The following is a 19,388-nucleotide window of genomic DNA, read 5'->3' on the forward strand; positions in this document are numbered from 1 at the left end:
TAACTGAGGCTTGGAGGAGGGTCATAGGGGGAGGAGCCAGTGCACACCACCTGATCCTAAAGCTTTTATTATTGTGCCCTGTCTCCTGCGGAGCCGCTAAACCCCATGGTCCTGACGGAGTCCCCAGCATCCACTTAGGACGTTAGAGAAAGTAGGGATACACTAAAGTTGTGAGAGACAGAGATAGCAAGAGAGACTAAAGTTTAAAGTGACTAATTGAGAGAGCCAGAGAAACAGTAAAGGAATGGCAGAGAGACAGACACACTAAAAGAAGAGACAGGTAGAGAGCTATAAAGAGTACACACTCTAGTGTAGAGAGAGAGATACCCAATAAAGGAGGTGAGAGAGAGAGAGAGATTAATGGGGAGATGTACTAAGCAGTGATAAAAGTGGAGAAGTGAGCCAGTGGAGAAGTTGCCCATGACAACCAATCAGCATTGACGTAATATATAGAATTTGCATACCATAAAAGTATACAGAGCAGCTGATTGGTTGCCATAGGCAACTTCTCCACTGGCTCACTTCTACACTTTTATCACTGCTTAGTACATGTTCCCCTAAGACACAAAAAGGGGACAGAAGGTGAGATATAAATAAGAGAAATGTACACAGCTGGTGGACTAGGACAGGGAGAGTGAGAGGATGTATAGGAAGTATGTATGTACAGCAAACGTTTCTTTCCATTTGGATACATTTAATACAATGGTAAATACAGTAAAATCCTCTCTGTAGAGATACCTCTATTACTGTATGTCATGACAACCGAGTGATACAGTGCACTCACTTTTCCAAGAAGACAGAGGACAAGCCATAGACCTGGTCCATCTTCCCTACTATAAGATCAAGCTGAGAGCGAACATTGGGGGTACTGGAGCCAGATGGAGACATATGCAGGAAATGGTCACAGCGTTCAGATACCAAAGACAATTCAGATTTTATTCTCTTCAGCTCGTCCTGCATCCTCTATGGGACAATATGAAAGGGAGAAAATCAGTGAAAATACCCAGCAAGAGCCAGGAAACTACAAGTTGAACTTTGCTGACCTCCTGCTCGGATATCCGTACAGCATTTTCAAGTACAGCGTCTCCATCACTGCCTGAAGGACTCTGCAATCTCCTCACCAGTCGCTGTTCACAGTCCTCCAGGTATAGACGTATATTTTGGAGCTCTGATAAATAGGTCTGTGCCACAGACTCATCTTTATCTTCTACAAAGATGAAGATGAAAAGCATGAATCACTACATGCACATTTCTTTCTGCAGTCAAGCATAAACACTCCAGTTACAGGATGCATGAAAGAGTGATGTGGTACCTTCGTTGGCTTTCTAAATTGCTGTACCATTTATTCTGAAGTCTGAGATGGAAACAACATATTCATTTCCATGTCAGCCCTCAGTAAACAAAACTACTGCCCAAGGAGATAATACAAGACTACCATACATTGCTAATACTGTCCAGACATGAGGGTATAAAATGTTGAATTGGTACTTTATTAAAGAATTAACATAATATTGCACTATAAAAGTAGTCTTTGATTAAACTCTGGGATCTAATCTACAGCAATATAGCCCTGAACAGATAAGAGTAGTAGTATTTGATAAGCCCATCCCACACTGATGAACTTCCTGATTCTTGGAAGCATTTATTGTTCACCCTTGAAGATCAGGGAGTATGACCAACCATTAAGATAACATAAGCACATTTAGGCGAGGGTATTCATGACTACATAATATTCTTCACTACATAGAGCACAACACTATTTTTCTTTTAACCCATCTATTAACACGAGTACAATAAATAGGTAAACCTTTCAGATCGTGTATTTAATGAATTTCAGTGCTCCTAGAACAGTAATGGTAGTATTCTTTTCTTTCTGTAATAATCTTTGCAAATTGATTTTACTGAGCAGTTTAAGTAGTAATAAAACTACCCATGAGATAATCATAGGTCAGTGTGTTACATAACACAATCCTTTAAAATGTGGAAAATAACTCCAGCATGAGTTTAGGAACTCTTCTAATGCACTCACCGGCCTCTATCAGGTCCACTAGCTTTCGGCACTGCTCTTTACAAGCCTCCACCTCTTGCTCCATGTTGAGGCGATCAGTTGGTGAGAATATTTGCGAGTCTTTGCTTTCATCTAGGAAATCATCCAGGTGTGACTGAAGACTGGAGAGGGTTTGCAGACGCTCCACCAATGGCAGAACCTTAAGCTAAGAGCAGAGATGAACTAGTTATAAAACGAGATTTATGATAAGAACTTACCGTTATTAAATTTCTTTCTGCGAGGTACACTGGGCTCCACGGGGAATGACATTGGGGTGTAGGGTAGGATCTTGATCCGAGGCACCAACAGGCTAAAAGCTTTGACTGTTCCCAGAATGCATAGCGCCGCCTCCTCTATAACCCCACCTCCAAGCTCCGTTTTTGGTAATGAGTCCAATGCAGCAGCAGGTAAAAGAGACGACAACCATTCTCACGACAGGAGAAAGTGTCAGTGGCTAATGCCATACCAACCCAAAGAAGCTAAGTGCGTCAGGGTGGGTGTCCTGTGGAGCCCAGTGTACCTCGCAGAAAGAGATTTAACAACGGTAAGTTCTTACCATAAATCTCGTTTTCTGCTGCAGGGTACACTGGGCTCCACAGGGAATGACATTGGGGATGTCCTAAAGCAGTTCCTCTTGGGAGGGGATGCACTGTAGCGGGCACAAGAACCCGGCGTCCAAAGGAAGCATCCTGGGAGGCGGAAGTATCAAAGGCATAGAACATTATGAACGTGTTCACTGAGGACTACGTAGCCGCCTTGCACAATTGTTCAATGGTCGCACCACGGCGGGCCACCCAAGAAGGTCCCGCAATCTGAGTAGAATGGGCCTTGATGGTAGCAGGAGCTGGAAGGCCAGCCTGTACATAAGCATGTGCAATCACCATTCTAATCCATCTAGCCAGGGTCTGCTTTTGAGCAGACCAGCCACATTTGTGAATACCAAACAGTACAAAGAGAGAATCAGACTTCCGAAGGGATGCAGTTCTCTTCACGTAGATATAGAGAGCCCGTACCACATCCAAAGACCGCTCTTTGGAAGACAAGCCAGGAGACGCAAAGGCCGGAACCACGATCTCCTGATTAAGGTGGAAAGAAGACACCACCTTAGGTAAGTACCCGGGACGTGTTCTAAGAACCGCCCGGTCACTGTGAAATATCAGATATGGGGACCTACAAGACAAGGCACCCAGATCCGACACCCGTCTAGTAGAGGCAATAGCCAGCAGGAACAATACCTTAAGGGAAAGCCACTTTAAGTCTGCAGATTCAAGAGGCTGCAAGAACCCTTGCAATGCCTCCAGAACCACAGACAAGTCCCAAGGAGCCACAGGCGGGACATAAGGAGGTTGAATCCGCAACACACCCTGAGTGAACGTATGAACATCAGGTAAGGTCGCAATTTTTCTATGGAACCAAACCGAGAAGGCAGAAATATGTACCTTGATGGAAGCCAGACGAAGGCCCAAGTCCAGGCCCTATTGTAGAAAGGTCAAAAGTTTGGCCGTACTAAACTTGTAAGCGTCATGATTGTTAGAGGCGCACCAAGCGAAGTAAGCATTCCAGACCCTATGATAAATCCGAGCTGAAGCTGATTTCCGGGCCTTCAACATGGTTTGAATGACCGCCTCAGAAAATCCTCTGGCCCTCAAGACGGAAGCTTCAAGTGCCACGCCGTCAAAGCCGACCGGGCTAAATCCTGATATACACAGGGGCCCTGAACGAGGAGACCTGGGCGCTGTGGAAGAAGAAGGGGAGGCTCTATCGAGAGACCCTGAAGGTCTGAGAACTAATGCCGTCTGGGCCATGCGGGAGCGATCAGAAGTAGGATTCCTCCTTCTTGCTTGCACTTCCTTATTACTCTGGGCAGAAGTGACACCGGAGGGAACACGTATGGCAGCCGGAAGTTCCATGGAATTGCCAGTGCGTCCACGAACGCTGCTTGAGGATCCTTTGTCCTTGCTCCGAAGACCGGAACCTTGTGATTGTGTCGAGATGCCATCAGGTCCACATCTGGAAGGCCCCACCTGTCCACGAGGAGTTGAAACACTTCTGGATGGAGGCTCCACTCTCCGGCGTGTACGTCCTGACGACTGAGAAAGTCCGCTTCCCAGTTTAGGACCACCGGAATGAATACTGCCGATATGGCTGGCAGATGGCGTTCCGCCCACGGAAGAATCCATGATACTTCCCTTATTGCCATGCGGCTTCAAGTGCCGCCTTGATGATTGATGTATGCCCCCATGGTGGCGTTGTCCGACTGTACTTGAACAGGTCTGTTCTGTATTAAATGCTGGGCCAAGTTCAGCGAGTTGAACACAGCCCGCAATTCCAGAATATTTATTGGGAGGAGGAGAGACTTCTCCCTGGTCCACCGACCCTGAAGAGAGTGTTGCTCAAACACCGCGCCCCAACCTCTCAGACTGGCATCCGCCATCAGAAGGATCCAGTTGGAGATCCAGAAGGGACGACCCCTGCTCAATCGATGGTCCAGCAGCCACCAAGCTCAGTGACAGACGGACCTCCGGAGACAAGGAGATCATTTGCGACCTGATCCGGTGAGGCCGTCCCACCTGGCAAGAATGAGTTTCTGCAGAGGGCGGGAATGGAATTGGGCGTACTACACCATGTCGAAAGCCGACACCATGAGACCTAGCACTTGCATTGCCGAATGTATCGACACTTGCAGACAAGATAGGAAGCATCGAATCCTGTCCTAAAGCTTCAGGACTTTCTCCTGAGACAAGAACATCCGCTGGCTGTGAGTGTCCAACAATGCCACCAAGTGCACCATGCTCTGGGCAGAGACCAAGGAAGATTTCTTCCAGTTGATGAGCCACCCGTGGGCATGCAGAAACCGGATAGTCAGATCCAGATGGCGTAAGAGAATTTCTGGGAAATTTGCCAGGATCAACAAGTCATCCAGATACGGCAGGATCCTGACCCCTTGGCGGCGGAGTACAGCCGTCATTACCACCATGACCTTGGTGAAGACTCGCGGAGCCGTGGTCAAACCAAAAGGTAACGCCCGAAATTGGTAATGGAGGTTGCCAACCGCAAACCTCAGGTACTGCTGATGTGACATTGCAATGAGAATATGCAGGTAAGCATCCTGTATATCCAGGGAGACCATATAATCCCCAGGTTCCAAGGCCAGAACAATAGAGCGAAGAGTTTCCATACGAAACTTGGAGACCCTCACAAATTTGTTCAAGGACTTGAGGTTGAGAATGGGCAGAGGACCCATTCGGTTTCGGGACTAGGAACAGCGGTGAATAGTACCTCCTGCCCCTCTAAGCCAGAGGCACCTGTACTACCACTCCTGTGTCCCGGAGGGACTGTACCATAGAATGAAGAGTTTTTGCCTTCACCTGATCCGAGGGGACGTCTGTCAGGCAAAATCGATGAGGGGGGCGATTTATGAAGGATGCGATGTAACCTCAAGTGACGACTTCCCGTACCCAGGCATCTGAAGTGGTCTTCAACCATTCCTGGGTAAACCCTAGAAGTCGGCCCCCCCACCCTGGGATCCTCCAGAGGGAGGCCCGCCCCGTCATGCAGCAGGCTTGTCAGTTTTGGAAGCAGGCTGACGGGCAGCCCAGGCCCGTTTAGGTTTGGGCTTATTGGGTTTGGAAGTGCAAGCCTGTTTCGGCTACGCCTGACCCTTTGCTTTCCCTGAAGAGCGAAAGGAAGTACTCTTAGCCTTCGGTACCGAAGGAGAAGTACTAGGTAGACATGCTGTTTTAGCAGAAGCTAAGTCAACCACTATCTTGTTGAGGTCTTCTCCGAAAAGAATGTCTCCCTTAAAAGGGAGCACCTCCAGGGTTTTCTTAGAGTCCAGATCCACAGACCAGGATCGCAACCAGAGAATTCGGCGAGCCAAAGTGGACGTAGTAGAAGCCTTGGCCGCCAGAATACCGGCATCAGAAGCCGCCTCTTTAATGTAATGAGAAGCTGTGCCAATATATGACAAACATTGTCTGGCATGATCAGAAACGTTGGAAGGCAGCTCAGCTTACAACTCCTGAGCCCACGCTTCAATAGCCTCTGCAGCCCAAGTCGCTGCAATGGTGGGCCGATGTGCAGCACCAGCTAGGGTATAAATCGCCTTTAAATAACCCTCCACGCGCTTATCCGTCGGTTCTTTCAGAGACGTGACGGTAGTTACAGGCAGAGCTGAGGATACCACCAGCCGCGCCACCTACGAATCCACTGGCGGGGGTGTCTCCCAATTTTTACTTAGCTCCGCCGCGAGGGGATAGCGAGCCAGCATCTTCTTGTGAGGCGTGAATTTCTTTCCTGGATTTTCCCAGGATTCCTGACGTATGTCAACTAAATGGTCAGCGTGAGGTAAAACTTGTTTAACCACTTTCTGACGTTTAAATCTGTCCAGTTTCTTAGGGGCGGTATCAGGCTCTGGGTCATCAGTAATTTGAAGAATTAACCTGATAGCCTCCAACACGTCAGGTACATCCACCTGTGAAACAGATTCCCCATCAGAAGCATCAAAATCAGTGTCTGTGGGGTCAGTATATGTATCAGTACGTTAGTGGATTGTGAGGAAGTAATGGCCCGCTTAGAGGACCCCTTGGTCTTAGGCGGACGAGGGTGAGATTTCTGTTTAGTCAGTAATTGGTTCAATTGCTGTAACTGAGTGGACAGTTGATCTGCCCATGGCGGATTAACCGCAGGGACCATAAGCGGTTGTACCAGTACAGGAGGTCCCAGAGGGGGCGTAAGTCTAGTTACCAGCGTATTCAATAACGTGGAGAAAGTAGCCCAAGGTGGATCATTTTGAACCCCCGTTGCTATGGTCCTACTGGGGGGCAATGAACCCCCAGAACCTGAACCCTCAGCTGATATATTCTCCTCAAACGTGTGTGCAGCGTCACCACCACGCACTGTGGGATCAGCCCCAGCTCCGTCGCCCCTTGTAACTGACATATCTGAAAGCTCAATTCAAGGCAACACAGTACAATATCAGCAGCACAACACCTGACAAGAACCCCCTGAGTAGTGTATTAGCACGGAGAGTTCCAGAGGTATATGGTGACTAAAAATAACAGAGATAAATACACAATAAGTATATCTTGTGAAACACCTATATTAATAATAACCCTGACGCACATAGACCCCTCAGGTTACAGAATATAGGGATAGCAAAATGAGTGAGATACACCAAATTGAGGTCACACAGCAGCTATATGCACACACATATAGTGACATTGTACAATGCAGAAATTATGACATGCAATAAAACTGCATTGGACTAGCAATACATAGTAATACTAAGTATAGCTATACACTTAATAGATATATCAATGCACAGTAAAGACTGGATGTATATCATAGGGTACTTGTTCTAAATAACCCTGACTAAATGCAATTTTCTTAACTAACACGGTCAGCAGACATGTAGAATACTTAAGTGTCCTGTAAAATACACAGCGCTGACATGCAGGCAGCTTTACAGAGGAGGATTTGCCCAAACAGTCCCAGGATCAGCTCAGCTTGTCCTAATGGCGCCCAAACGCCGACAGGGAGTGAGGGAGAGAGAGATATGCAGCTCCAGGGCGGGAACATTTACTCTAAATGGCGCCCTGGGGCTGGGGGAGGGGCTACAGGTCAAAGCCTTATCCCCTTGCTGGACTTCACCACCGGGTACTGCGGGCTTTATAGCAAACGGTTTTCAGTAAAACCGACCTGTGCTCTTGCCCTGGTGGTCTAGTGGGGTCCCTATACTGCCACAGTGTCCACGCCAGCGTGCGCGGCCCGCCTCTCACCGGCCGCTCCGGATTGCAATTTCCAGCCTGGGGGACCCTCTTACCTCCTCCCTGAGTGCGGCCACGCGATCCTGGAGAGCTGCGGTGGGGTGTGTTTCTGACAGATGAAAACCGGAGCCTCCGCTGTAAGTACCCGGCTACCAGGGAGCGGGAGTATACAGCGCCACTGGGGGAGGTGATGGAGTCCTTGAAGTCTTCATTTTTCACTTAAAAAAGCTCTTCTGAGGGCTGCTGGAGTAGCCCACCTGTTGTATGCCTGCACTGCATGGCACCAACTAAAAAACTGAGCTCCTGTGCACGGAGGCGGGGTTATAGAGGAGGCAGCGCTATGCATTCTGGGAACAGTCAAAGCTTTTAGCCTGTTGGTGCCTCGGATCAAGATCCTACTCTACACCGCAATGTCATTCCCTGTGAAGCCTAGAGTACCCCGCAGCAGAAAAACATTTAATTAATGGAAGATTAAAACACTTTTAATCTTCACAGTCAACTTACCTTGTCCATGTTCCAGCTCTGGACTAAGTCTATGTCTTTGCGTAGATAATGCCAAGAAATCAAACTCTTTGTATTTACATGTAACTGATGCCAAAGAGCCATCACTTTCTGATACAGCTGTTCCACCCTGCAAAGATTAGGAGTTCAATAATTAAATGAACATAATAATTGTAAGTAGTGACCAACACAACAGTAGACCTTCTAATTACCTGCCAGCCATATCAATTGCTTCCTTATTGGGTGGAGGGATGAGGAAGCATACAGAGGGTACCATGGCCTCATTTCCAGTAGTGCTAATCACCTTCCATTTTGTCCTTTGAGAGTTATCTTCAAGTACACATTCTTCATTTCTACCGATTGTAATCTGATGAGCAGAACAAGAGCTGTATTATACCTGCAAACATGCATGTACTGTACTGGCTTTTCTAGAGCAAATTATTCTCAAAGGTAATCTTGCCTCTATCTGCCGGTAATCGCATACAGCTCTGACAGGCAGTGTGCCACTTAGAGGATGGTCTGGGTTCCTTGGCTTTAGCTGGACAATGTTCTTTGATCTCCCCACCAGGCTGGCAACCTTACTCCTAGATTGGATGAGCTGCTCCTTCTCGTCCTAGAGAAAGATAAATACGGCCTTATAGGGTGACATTTCCAAATGAACAAAACAAAAAATAAGATTTTACTCACCGGTAAATCTATTTCTCGTAGTCCGTAGTGGATGCTGGGAACTCCGTAAGGACCATGGGGAATAGACGGGCTCCGCAGGAGACTGGGCACTCTATAAGAAAGATTTGGTACTATCTGGTGTGCACTGGCTCCTCCCTCTATGCCCCTCCTCCAGACCTCAGTTAGGATACTGTGCCCGGAAGAGCTGACACAATAAGGAAGGATTTTGAATCCCGGGTAAGACTCATACCAGCACCACCAATCACACCGTATAACTCGTGATACTATACCCAGTTAACAGTATGAATAACAACTGAGCCTCTCAACAGATGGCTCAACAATAACCCTTTAGTTAGGCAATAACTATATACAAGTATTGCAGACAATCCGCACTTGGGATGGGCGCCCAGCATCCACTATGGACTACGAGAAATAGATTTACCGGTGAGTAAAATCTTATTTTCTCTGACGTCCTAGTGGATGCTGGGAACTCCGTAAGGACCATGGGGATTATACCAAAGCTCCCAAACGGGCGGGAGAGTGCGGATGACTCTGCAGCACCGAATGAGAGAACTCAAGGTCCTCCTCAGCCAGGGTATCAAATTTGTAGAAGTTAGCAAACGTGTTTGCCCCTGACCAAGTTGCAGCTCGGCAAAGTTGTAAAGCCGAGACCCCTCGGGCAGCTGCCCAAGATGAGCCCCCTTCCTCGTGGAATGGGCTTTCACCGATTTAGGATGCGGCAATCCAGCCGCAGAATGCTCCAGCTGAATTGTGCTACAAATTCAGCGAGCAATAGTCTGCTTAGATCAGGAGCACCTATTTTGTTGGGTGCCTACAGGATAAGAAGCGAGTCAGTTTTCCTGACTCCAGCCGTCCTGGAAATATAATTTTTTAAGGCCCTGACTACGTCCAGTAACTTGGAATCTTCCAAGTCCCTAGTAGCCGCAGGCACTACAATAGGTTGGTTCAAGTGAAAAGCTGATACCACCTTAGGGAGAAACTGGGGACGAGTCCTCAATTCTGCCCGATCCATATGGAAAATCAGATACGGGCTTTTACATGACAAAGCCGCCAATTCTGACACACGCCTGGCCGAAGCCAAGGCCAATAACATGACCTCTTTCCACGTGAGATATTTCAGATCCACAGTTTTAAGTGGCTCAAATCAATGTGATTTCAGGAAACTCAACACCACGTTGAGATCCACAGGAGGCACAAAAGGGGGCTGAATATGTAGCACTCCCTTTACAAAAGTCTGAACTTCAGGCAGTGAAGCCAGTTCTTTCTGGAAGAAAATCGACAGAGCCGAAATCTGGACCTTAATGGAACCCAATTTTAGGCCCATAGTCACTCCCGACTGTAGGAAGTGCAGAAAACGACCCAGCTGAAATTCCTCTGTTGGGGCCTTCCTGGCCTCACACCACGCAACATATTTTCGCCAAATACGGTGATAATGGTTTGCGGTTACTTCTTTCCTGGCTTTTATCAGCGTAGGAATGACTTCCTCCGGAATGCCCTTTTGCTTTAGGATCCGGAAATCAACCGCCATGCTGTCCAACGCAGCCGCGGTAAGTCTTGGAACAGACAGGGCCCCTGCTGTATCAGATCCTGTCTGAGCGGTAGAGGCCATGGGTCCTCTGATAACATTTCTTGAAGTTCCGGGTACCAAGCTCTTCTTGGCCAATCCGGAACCACGAGTATCGTTCTTACTCCTCGCCTTCTTATTATTCTCAGTACCTTTGGTATGAGAGGCAGAGGAGGGAACACATAAACCGACTGGTACACCCACGGTGTCACTAGAGCGTCCACAGCTATCGCCTGAGGGTCCCTTGACCTGGCGCAATATCTCTTTAGCTTTTTGTTGAGGCGGGATGCCATCATGTCCACCTGTGGCCTTTCCCAACGGTTTACCAACAGGAGGAAGACTTCTGGATGAAGTCCCCACTCTCCCGAGTGTAAGGTCGTGTCTGCTGAGGAAGTCTGCTTCCCAGTTGTCCACTCCCGGAATGAACACTGCTGACAGTGCTAAGACGTGATTTCCCGCCCATCGGAGAATCCTTGTGGCTTCTGCCATCGCCATCCTGCTTCTTGTGCCGCCCTGTCTGTTTACATGGGCGACTGCCGTGATGTTGTCTGATTGGATCAGTACCGGCTGGTTTTGAAGCAGAGGCCTTGCCAGACTTAGGGCATTGTAAATGGCCCTCAGTTCCAGAATATTTATGTGTAGGGACGACTCCTGACTTGACCAAAGTCCTTGGAAGTTTCTTCCCTGTGTGACTGCCCCCCAGCCTCGAAGGCTGGCATCCGTGGTTACCAGGACCCAGTCCTGTATGCCGAATCTGCGGCCCTCTTGAAGATGAGCACTCTGCAGCCACCACAGTAGAGATACCCTGGTCCTTGGAGACAGGGTTATCAGCCGATGCATCTGAAGATGCGATCCCGACCACTTGTTCAAGAGGTCCCAGTAAAAGGTTCTTGTATGGAACCTGCCGAATGGAATATTTCTTCGTAAGAAGCTACCATTTTTCCCAGGACTCGTGTGCAGTGATGCACCGATACCTGTTTTGGTTTCAGGAGGTCTCTGACTAGAGAGATGACAGCTCCTTGGCTTTCTCCTGCAGGAGAAACACTTTTTTATGTTCTGTGTCCAGAACCATCCCCAGGAACAGTAGGCGTGTGGTAGGAACCAGCTGTGACTTTGGAATAGAATCCATCCGTGCTGTTGTAGCACTTCCCGAGATAGTGCTACTACGACCAACAACTGCTCCTTGGACCTCGCCTTTATAAGGAGATCGTCCAAGTACGGGATAATTAAAACTCCCTTTTTTCGAAGGAGTATCATCATTTCTGCCATTACCTTGGTAAAGACCCTCGGTGCCGTGGACAGTCCAAACGGCAGTGTTTGGAATTGGTAATGGCAATCCTGTACCACAAATCTGAGGTACTCCTGATGAGGATGGTAAATGGGGACATGTAGGTGGGTGAGCATCCTTGATGTCCAGGGATACCATGTAATCCCCCTCCTCCAGGCTTGCAATAACCGCCCTGAGCGATTCCATCTTGAACTTGAATTTTTTAATGTATGTGTTCAAGGATTTCAAATTTAAAATGGGTCTCACCGAACCGTCCGGTTTCGGTACCACAACCAGTGTGGAATAGTAACCCCGTCCTTGTTGAAGTAGGGGCACCTTGACTATCACCTGCTGGGAATACAGCTTGTGAATTGCCTCTAGCACAGCCTCCCTGCCTGAGGGAGTTGTCGGCAAGGCAGATTTGAGGAAACGGCGGGGGGGAGACGCCTCGAATTCCAGCTTGTAACCCTGAGATACTACTTGAAGGATCCAGGGATCCACCTGTGAGCGAGCCCACTGATCGCTGAAATTTTTGAGGCGGCCCCCCACCGTACCTGGCTACGCCTGTGGAGCCCCCGCGTCATGTGGTGGACTCAGAGGAAGCGGGGGAAGAATTTTGATTCTGGGAACTGGCTGACTGGTGCAGCTTTTTCCCTCTTCCCTCGTCTCTGTGCAGAAAGGAAGCGCCTTTGACCCGCTTGCTTTTCTGAAGCCGAAAGGACTGTACCTGATAATACAGTGCTTTTCTTAGGCTGTGAGGAAACCTGAGGTAAAAAAATTTCATCCCAGCTGTTGCTGTGGATACGAGGTCCCAGAGACCATCCCCAAACAATTCCTCACGCTTATAAGGCTCTATGTGCCTTTTAAAGTCAGCATCACCTGTCCAGTGTCGGGTCTCTAATACCCTCCTGACAGAATGGACATTGCAATAATACTGGATGCCAGCCGGCAAAATATCCCTCTGTGCATCCCTCATATATAAGACGACGTCTTATGTTCGCAAAATAGTATCCCTGTTTGAAAGGGTTACAGACCACGCTGCAGCAGCACTATCTGCAGGTCTCAGTCTAGTACCTGAGTGTGTAATTACAGACTTCAGGATAGCCTCCTGCTATTTATCAGCAGGTACCTTCAAAGTGGCCGTATCCTAAGACGGCAGTGCCACCTTTTTTGACAAACGTGTGAGCGCCTTATCCACCCTAGGGGATATCTCCCAGCATAACTTATCCTCTGGCGGGAAAGGGTACGCCATCAGTAACTTTTTAGAAATTACCAGTTTCTTATCGGGGGAACCCACGCTTTTTAACACTTCATTCACTCATTTGATGGGGGAACAAAACACTGCCTGCTTTTTCTCCCCACACATAAAACCCTTTTTTGTTTTTAGTGGTACTTGGGTTAATGTCAGAAATGTGTAACACATTTTTTATTGCCGGGATCATGTAACGGATGTTCCTAGTGGATTGTGTATATGTCTCAACCTCGTCGACACTGTAGTCAGACTCCGTGTCGACATCTGTGTCTGCCATCTGAGGGAGCGGGCGTTTTTAAGCCCCTGATGGCCTTTGAGACGCCTGGGCAGGCGCGGGCTGAGAAGCCGGCTGTCCCATAGCTGTTACGTCATCCAGCCTTTTATGTAAGGAGTTGACACTGTCGATTAATACCTTCCACCTATCCATCCACTCTGGTGTCGGCCCACAGGGGGCGACATCTCATTTATCGGCATCTGCTCCGCCTCCACATAAGCCTCCTCATCAAACATGTCGACACAGCCGTACCGACACACCGCACACACACAGGGAATGCTCTGACTGAGGACAGGACCCCACACAGCCCTTTGGGGAGACAGAGAGAGAGTATGCCAGCACACACCGGAGCGCTATATAATGTAGGGATAAACACTATCACTGAGTGAATTTTCCCCAATAGCTGCTTGTATAAACAATATTGCGCCTAAATTTAGTGCCCCCCCTCTCTTTTTAACCCTTTGAGCCTGAAAACTACAGGGGAGAGCCTGGGGAGCTGTCTTCCAGCTACACTGTGAAGAGAAAATGGCGCCGGTGTGCTGAGGAAGATGGCTCCGCCCCTTTTTCGGCTGACTTTTCTCCCGCTTTTTTCTGTATTCTGGCAGGGGTAATTACCACATATATAGCCTCTGGGGCTATATATTGTGGCTATTTTGCCAGCCAAGGTGTTTTTATTGCTGCTCAGGGCGCCCCCCCCCAGCGCCCTGCACCCTCAGTGACCGGAGTGTGAAGTGTGTATGAGGAGCAATGGCGCACAGCTGCAGTGCTGTGCGCTACCTTGGTGAAGACTGAAGTCTTCTGCCGCCGATTTTCCGGACTATCTTCATGCTTCTGGCTCTGTAAGGGGGACGGCGGCGCGGCTCCGGGAACGAACACCAAGGACGGGTCCTGCGGTCGATCCCTCTGGAGCTAATGGTGTCCAGTAGCCTAAGAAGCCCAAGCTAGCTGCAAGCAGGTAGGTTCGCTTCTTCTCCCCTTAGTCCCTCGATGCAGTGAGCCTGTTGCCAGCAGGTCTCACTGTAAAATAAAAAACCTAATTTAAACTTTCTTTCTAGAAGCTCAGGAGAGCCCCTAGTGTGCATCCAGCTCGGGCCGGGCACAGAAATCTAACTGAGGTCTGGAGGAGGGGCATAGAGGGAGGAGCCAGTGCACACCAGATAGTACCAAATCTTTCTTATAGAGTGCCCAGTCTCCTGCGGAGCCCGTCTATTCCCCATGGTCCTTACGGAGTTCCCAGCATCCACTAGGACGTCAGAGAAACAAAGATTACTGGCAGACAAACAATAAAAGCGTGAGTGATTTCCTCGCACCATGGAATCCTGCAACATGTCCTCCAATCGGATCACACTAGTATTCCGGTCACAGGAATATTTCCTCTTGATTGATTCCTGAAGATTTTTCAAATAGACCTCCGATTCCCGTATATCACTGAAGAACTGATGGGGGAAAATGGGTGATCAGCTTTAAAAACAACAAACATGCTAAATTAATATGAAAAGGATAATAAATGTACCTGGAAATAGGAAGTATTTTCCTTTAAATGTTGCTCCACGCAAAGACATAACTGTTGTACCCACTGCCATTGGGAAAGAACTGCAGCACTATATGCCTAGAAATGAAACAATAAACCATAAAGATCACAGCAAACACAGTTTTTTTTTTAAATGTGTTCAGTTCTGTTTTCATGACGGCACCCTGAACCAATGAAAGGTGTTTTGTTCAACACAAAGAAAGTGCTTAGGAAAGTTAATTATAGGTAAAATTTACCAACCCTGTCAAACACAAATCACTGTAAGGCCAGACTATAAACTCTGAGGTACAATCCCTCATCTGCAGAAGGCAAGTGAGCACTGGCCAGTGCATTTGTTTGTTGAGACCAGTGAATGTAAAGTGTTTGTTGATTTTTGGACAAGCCCAGATCTTTACATAATATCCTTAATTAGTACATCAGGAGGGGTTGCTCTCCCTAGAACACCCATCATTATCTTATCACAGGATGCTTTGAATGCTGTAACCGATACTAAGCAGGCAATACAAGCCTACCATGGATGGAAGCCCGACTGGACAGGAGAAAAAAAACCTGTTTTAAACATTGTCAGTGTCAAAATTAGAACACATCACCCATTCTAGCAGACTGAACTGTTAGGGTGGGACTAGCATTCCATTCTCAAAGCTCCCTATTACACCTCCTTATGTCACTGGTGGTACAATCAAGAAAATTGTGGGTAGTAAGGAAAATACAAAGAAATTATTCGTCAAAAATGCACATCCACTTCAACATCAGCTAATATTATGGTGGATTGTGGAATCTGCAGTGTTTGGTGTTTCTTAAAATACACTACTGTATATGACGGGTGTAGTATGGTATGCCAGCGGCGGGGATCCTGGTGGCCAGCATACCGACACCGGAATCCCAACCGCCGACAAACCGACAGGTGGGCGAGCGCAAATGACCCCCTTGTGGGTACGGTGGCGCACTACGCTATCTATTCTCCCTCCTCGGGGGTTCATGGACCCCCAAGAGGGAGAAAAGGTGTCGGTATGCCGGGTGTCGGGAATCCGGCGCCGGTTTACTGTGCGCCGGGATCCCAACAGCTGGCAAACTGAAGACCACCCATATATGACATGTAGCTGTAACACACATATAAAGCATGGGGAAAATAAGAATTTACTTACTGATAATTCTATTTCTCGTAGTCCGTAGTGGATGCTGGGGACTCCGTAAGGACCATGGGGAATAGCGGCTCCGCAGGAGACTGGGCACAAAAGTAAAGCTTTAGAACTACCTGGTGTGCACTGGCTCCTCCCCCTATGACCCTCCTCCAAGCCTCAGTTAGGATACTGTGCCCGGACGAGCGTACACAATAAGGAAGGATTTTGAATCCCGGGTAAGACTCATACCAGCCACACCAATCACACCGTACAACTCGTGATCTAAACCCAGTTAACAGCATGATAACAGAGGAGCCTCTAGAAAAGATGGCTCACTACAGCAATAACCCGATTTTTTGGTAACAATAACTATGTACCAGTATTGCAGACAATCCGCACTTGGGATGGGCGCCCAGCATCCACTACGGACTACGAGAAATAGAATTATCGGTAAGTAAATTCTTATTTTCTCTAACGTCCTAAGTGGATGCTGGGGACTCCGTAAGGACCATGGGGATTATACCAAAGCTCCCAAACGGGCGGGAGAGTGCGGATGACTCTGCAGCACCAAATGAGAGAACTCCAGGTCCTCCTCAGCCAGGGTATCAATTTTGTAGAATTTGCTCCTGACCAAGTAGCTGCTCGGCAAAGTTGTAAAGCCGAGACCCCTCGGGCAGCCGCCCAAGATGAGCCCATCTTACTTGTGGAGTGGGCATTTACAGATTTTTGGCTGTGGCAGGTCTGCCACAGAATGTGCAAGCTGAATTGTACTACAAATCCAACGAGCAATAGTCTGCTTAGAAGCAGGAGCACCCAGCTTGTTGGGTGCATACAGGATAAACAGCGAGTCAGATTTTCTGACTCCAGCCGTCCTGGAAACATATATTTTCAGGGCCCTGACAACGTCTAGCAACTTGGAGTCCTCCAAGTCCCTAGTAGCCGCAGGCACCACAATAGGTTGGTTCAGGTGAAACGCTGAAACCACCTTAGGGAGAAACTGAGGACGAGTCCTCAATTCCGCCCTGTCCGAATGGAAAATCAGATAAGGGCTTTTACAGGATAAAGCCGCCAATTCTGACACGCGCCTGGCCCAGGCCAGGGCCAACAGCATGACCACTTTCCATGTGAGATATTTTAACTCCACAGACTTAAGTGGTTCAAACCAATGTGACTTTTGGAACCCAAAAACTACATTGAGATCCCAAGGTGCCACTGGAGGCACAAAAGGAGGCTGTATATGCAGTACCCCTTTTACAACGTCTGAACTTCAGGGACTGAAGCTAGTTCTTTTTGGAAGAAAATTGACAGGGCCGAAATTTGAACCTTAATGGACCCCAATTTCAGGCCCATAGACACTCCTGTTTGCAGGAAATGTAGGAATCGACCCAGTTGAATTTCCTCCGTCGGGCCTTACTGGCCTCGCACCACGCAACATATTTTCGCCAAATGCGGTGATAATGTTTTGCGGTTACATCCTTCCTGGCTTTGATCAGGATAGGGATGACTTCATCCGGAATGCCTTTTTTTTTTTTCCTTCAGGATCCGGCGTTCAACCGCCATGCCGTCAAACGCAGCCGCGGTAAGTCTTGGAACAGACAGGGTCTTTGCTGGAGCAGGTCCCTTCTTAGAGGTAGAGGCCACGGATCCTCCGTGAGCATCTCTTGAAGTTCCGGTTACCAAGTCCTTCTTGGCCAATCCGGAGCCACGAATATAGTGCTTACTCCTCTCCATCTTATCAATCTCAGTACCTTGGGTATGAGAGGCAGATGAGGGAACACATACACTGACTGGTACACCCACGGTGTTACCAGAGCGTCTACAGCTATTGCCTGAGGGTCCCTTGACCTGGCGCAATACCTGTCGAGTTTTTCCCAACGGTTTATAATCATGTGGAAGACTTCTGGGTGAAGTCCCCACTCTCCCGGGTGGAGGTCGTGTCTGCTGAGGAAGTCTGCTTCCCAGTTGTCCACTCCCGGAATTGCTGACAGTGCTATCACATGATTTTCCGCCCAGCGAAAAATCCTTGCAGCTTCTGCCATTGCCCTCCTGCTTCTTGTGCCACCCTGTCTGTTTACGTGGGTGACTGCCGTGATGTTGTCCGACTGGATCAACACCGGCTGACCTTGAAGCAGAGGTCTTGCTAAGCTTAGAGCATTGTAAATGGCCCTTAGCTTCAGGATATTTATGTGAAGTGATGTCTCCAGGCTTGACCATAAGCCCTGGAAATTCCTTCCCTGTGTGACTGCTCCCCAGCCTCGCAGGCTGGCATCCGTGGTCACCAGGACCCAGTCCTGAATGCCGAATCTGCGGCCCTCTTGAAGATGAGCACTCTGCAACCAACACAGGAGGGACACCCTTGTTCTTGGTGACAGGGTTATCCGCTGATGCATCTGAAGATGCGACCCGGACCATTTTTCCAGCAGGTCCCACTGGAAAGTTCTTGCGTGGAATCTGCCGAATGGGATTGCTTCGTAGGAAGCCACCATTTTACCCAGAACCCTTGTGCATTGATGCACTGAGACTTGGCTCGGTTTTAGGAGGTTCCTGACTAGCTCGGATAACTCCCTGGCTTTCTCCTCCGGGAGAAACACCTTTTTCTGGACTGTGTCCAGGATCATCCCTAGGAACAGAAGACGAGTCGTCGGAACCAGCTGCGATTTTGGAATATTGAGAATCCAATCGTGCTGCCGCAACACTACCTGAGATAGTGCTACACCGACCTCCAACTGTTCCCTGGATCTTACCCTTATCAGGGAATCGTCCAAGTAAGGGATAACTAAAATTCCCTTCCTTTGAAGGAATATCATCATTTCGGCCATTACCTTGGTAAAGACCCGGGGTGCCGTGGACCATCCATACGGCAGCGTCTGAACTGATAGTGACAGATCTGTACCATAAACCTGAGGTACCCTTGGTGAGAAGGGTAAATTTGGACATGAAGGTAAGCATCCTTGATGTCCCGAGACATCATGTAGTCCCCTTCTTCCAGGTTCGCAATCACTGCTCTGAGTGACTCAATCTTGAATTTGAACCTCTGTATGTAAGTGTTCAAAGATTTTAGATTTAGAATCGGTCTCACCGAGCCGTCCGGCTTCGGTACCACAACAGTGTGGAATAATACCCCGTTCCCTGTTGCAGGAGGGGTACCTTGATTATCACCTCCTGGGAATACAGCTTGTGAATGGCTTCCAAAACTGTCTCCCTGTCAGAAGGAGACATCGGTAAAGCCGACTTTAGGAAACGGCGAGGGGGAGACGTCTCGAATTCCAATTTGTACCCCTGAGATATCACCTGAAGGATCCAGGGGTCTACTTGCGAGTGAGCCCACTGCGCGCTGAAATTCATTGAGACGGGCCCCCCACCGTGCCTGATTCTG

General features: G+C 48.4%; 1 protein-coding gene across 18 annotated transcripts in view; it reads right to left on the reverse strand.

Moving 5' to 3' along the window:
* The window catches only part of MACF1 (microtubule actin crosslinking factor 1), a 564,002-nt gene that overhangs the window by 383,839 nt on the left and 160,775 nt on the right, over positions 1–19,388 (reverse strand). For all 18 annotated transcript variants that reach the window (XM_063954114.1, XM_063954106.1, XM_063954121.1 and 15 more), the window contains 8 exons: positions 14,874–14,969; positions 14,671–14,796; positions 8,777–8,929; positions 8,529–8,683; positions 8,320–8,446; positions 2,030–2,213; positions 1,044–1,207; positions 785–963 (listed from right to left, as the gene is read on the reverse strand). In XM_063954114.1, the coding sequence (XP_063810184.1) occupies positions 785–963; positions 1,044–1,207; positions 2,030–2,213; positions 8,320–8,446; positions 8,529–8,683; positions 8,777–8,929; positions 14,671–14,796; positions 14,874–14,969 (1,184 nt within the window). The remainder of the gene's footprint in view (positions 1–784; positions 964–1,043; positions 1,208–2,029; positions 2,214–8,319; positions 8,447–8,528; positions 8,684–8,776; positions 8,930–14,670; positions 14,797–14,873; positions 14,970–19,388) is intronic.

Source organism: Pseudophryne corroboree, chromosome 2, assembly GCF_028390025.1.
Source record: "Pseudophryne corroboree isolate aPseCor3 chromosome 2, aPseCor3.hap2, whole genome shotgun sequence".
NCBI classification, from domain to species: Eukaryota; Metazoa; Chordata; class Amphibia; order Anura; family Myobatrachidae; genus Pseudophryne; species Pseudophryne corroboree.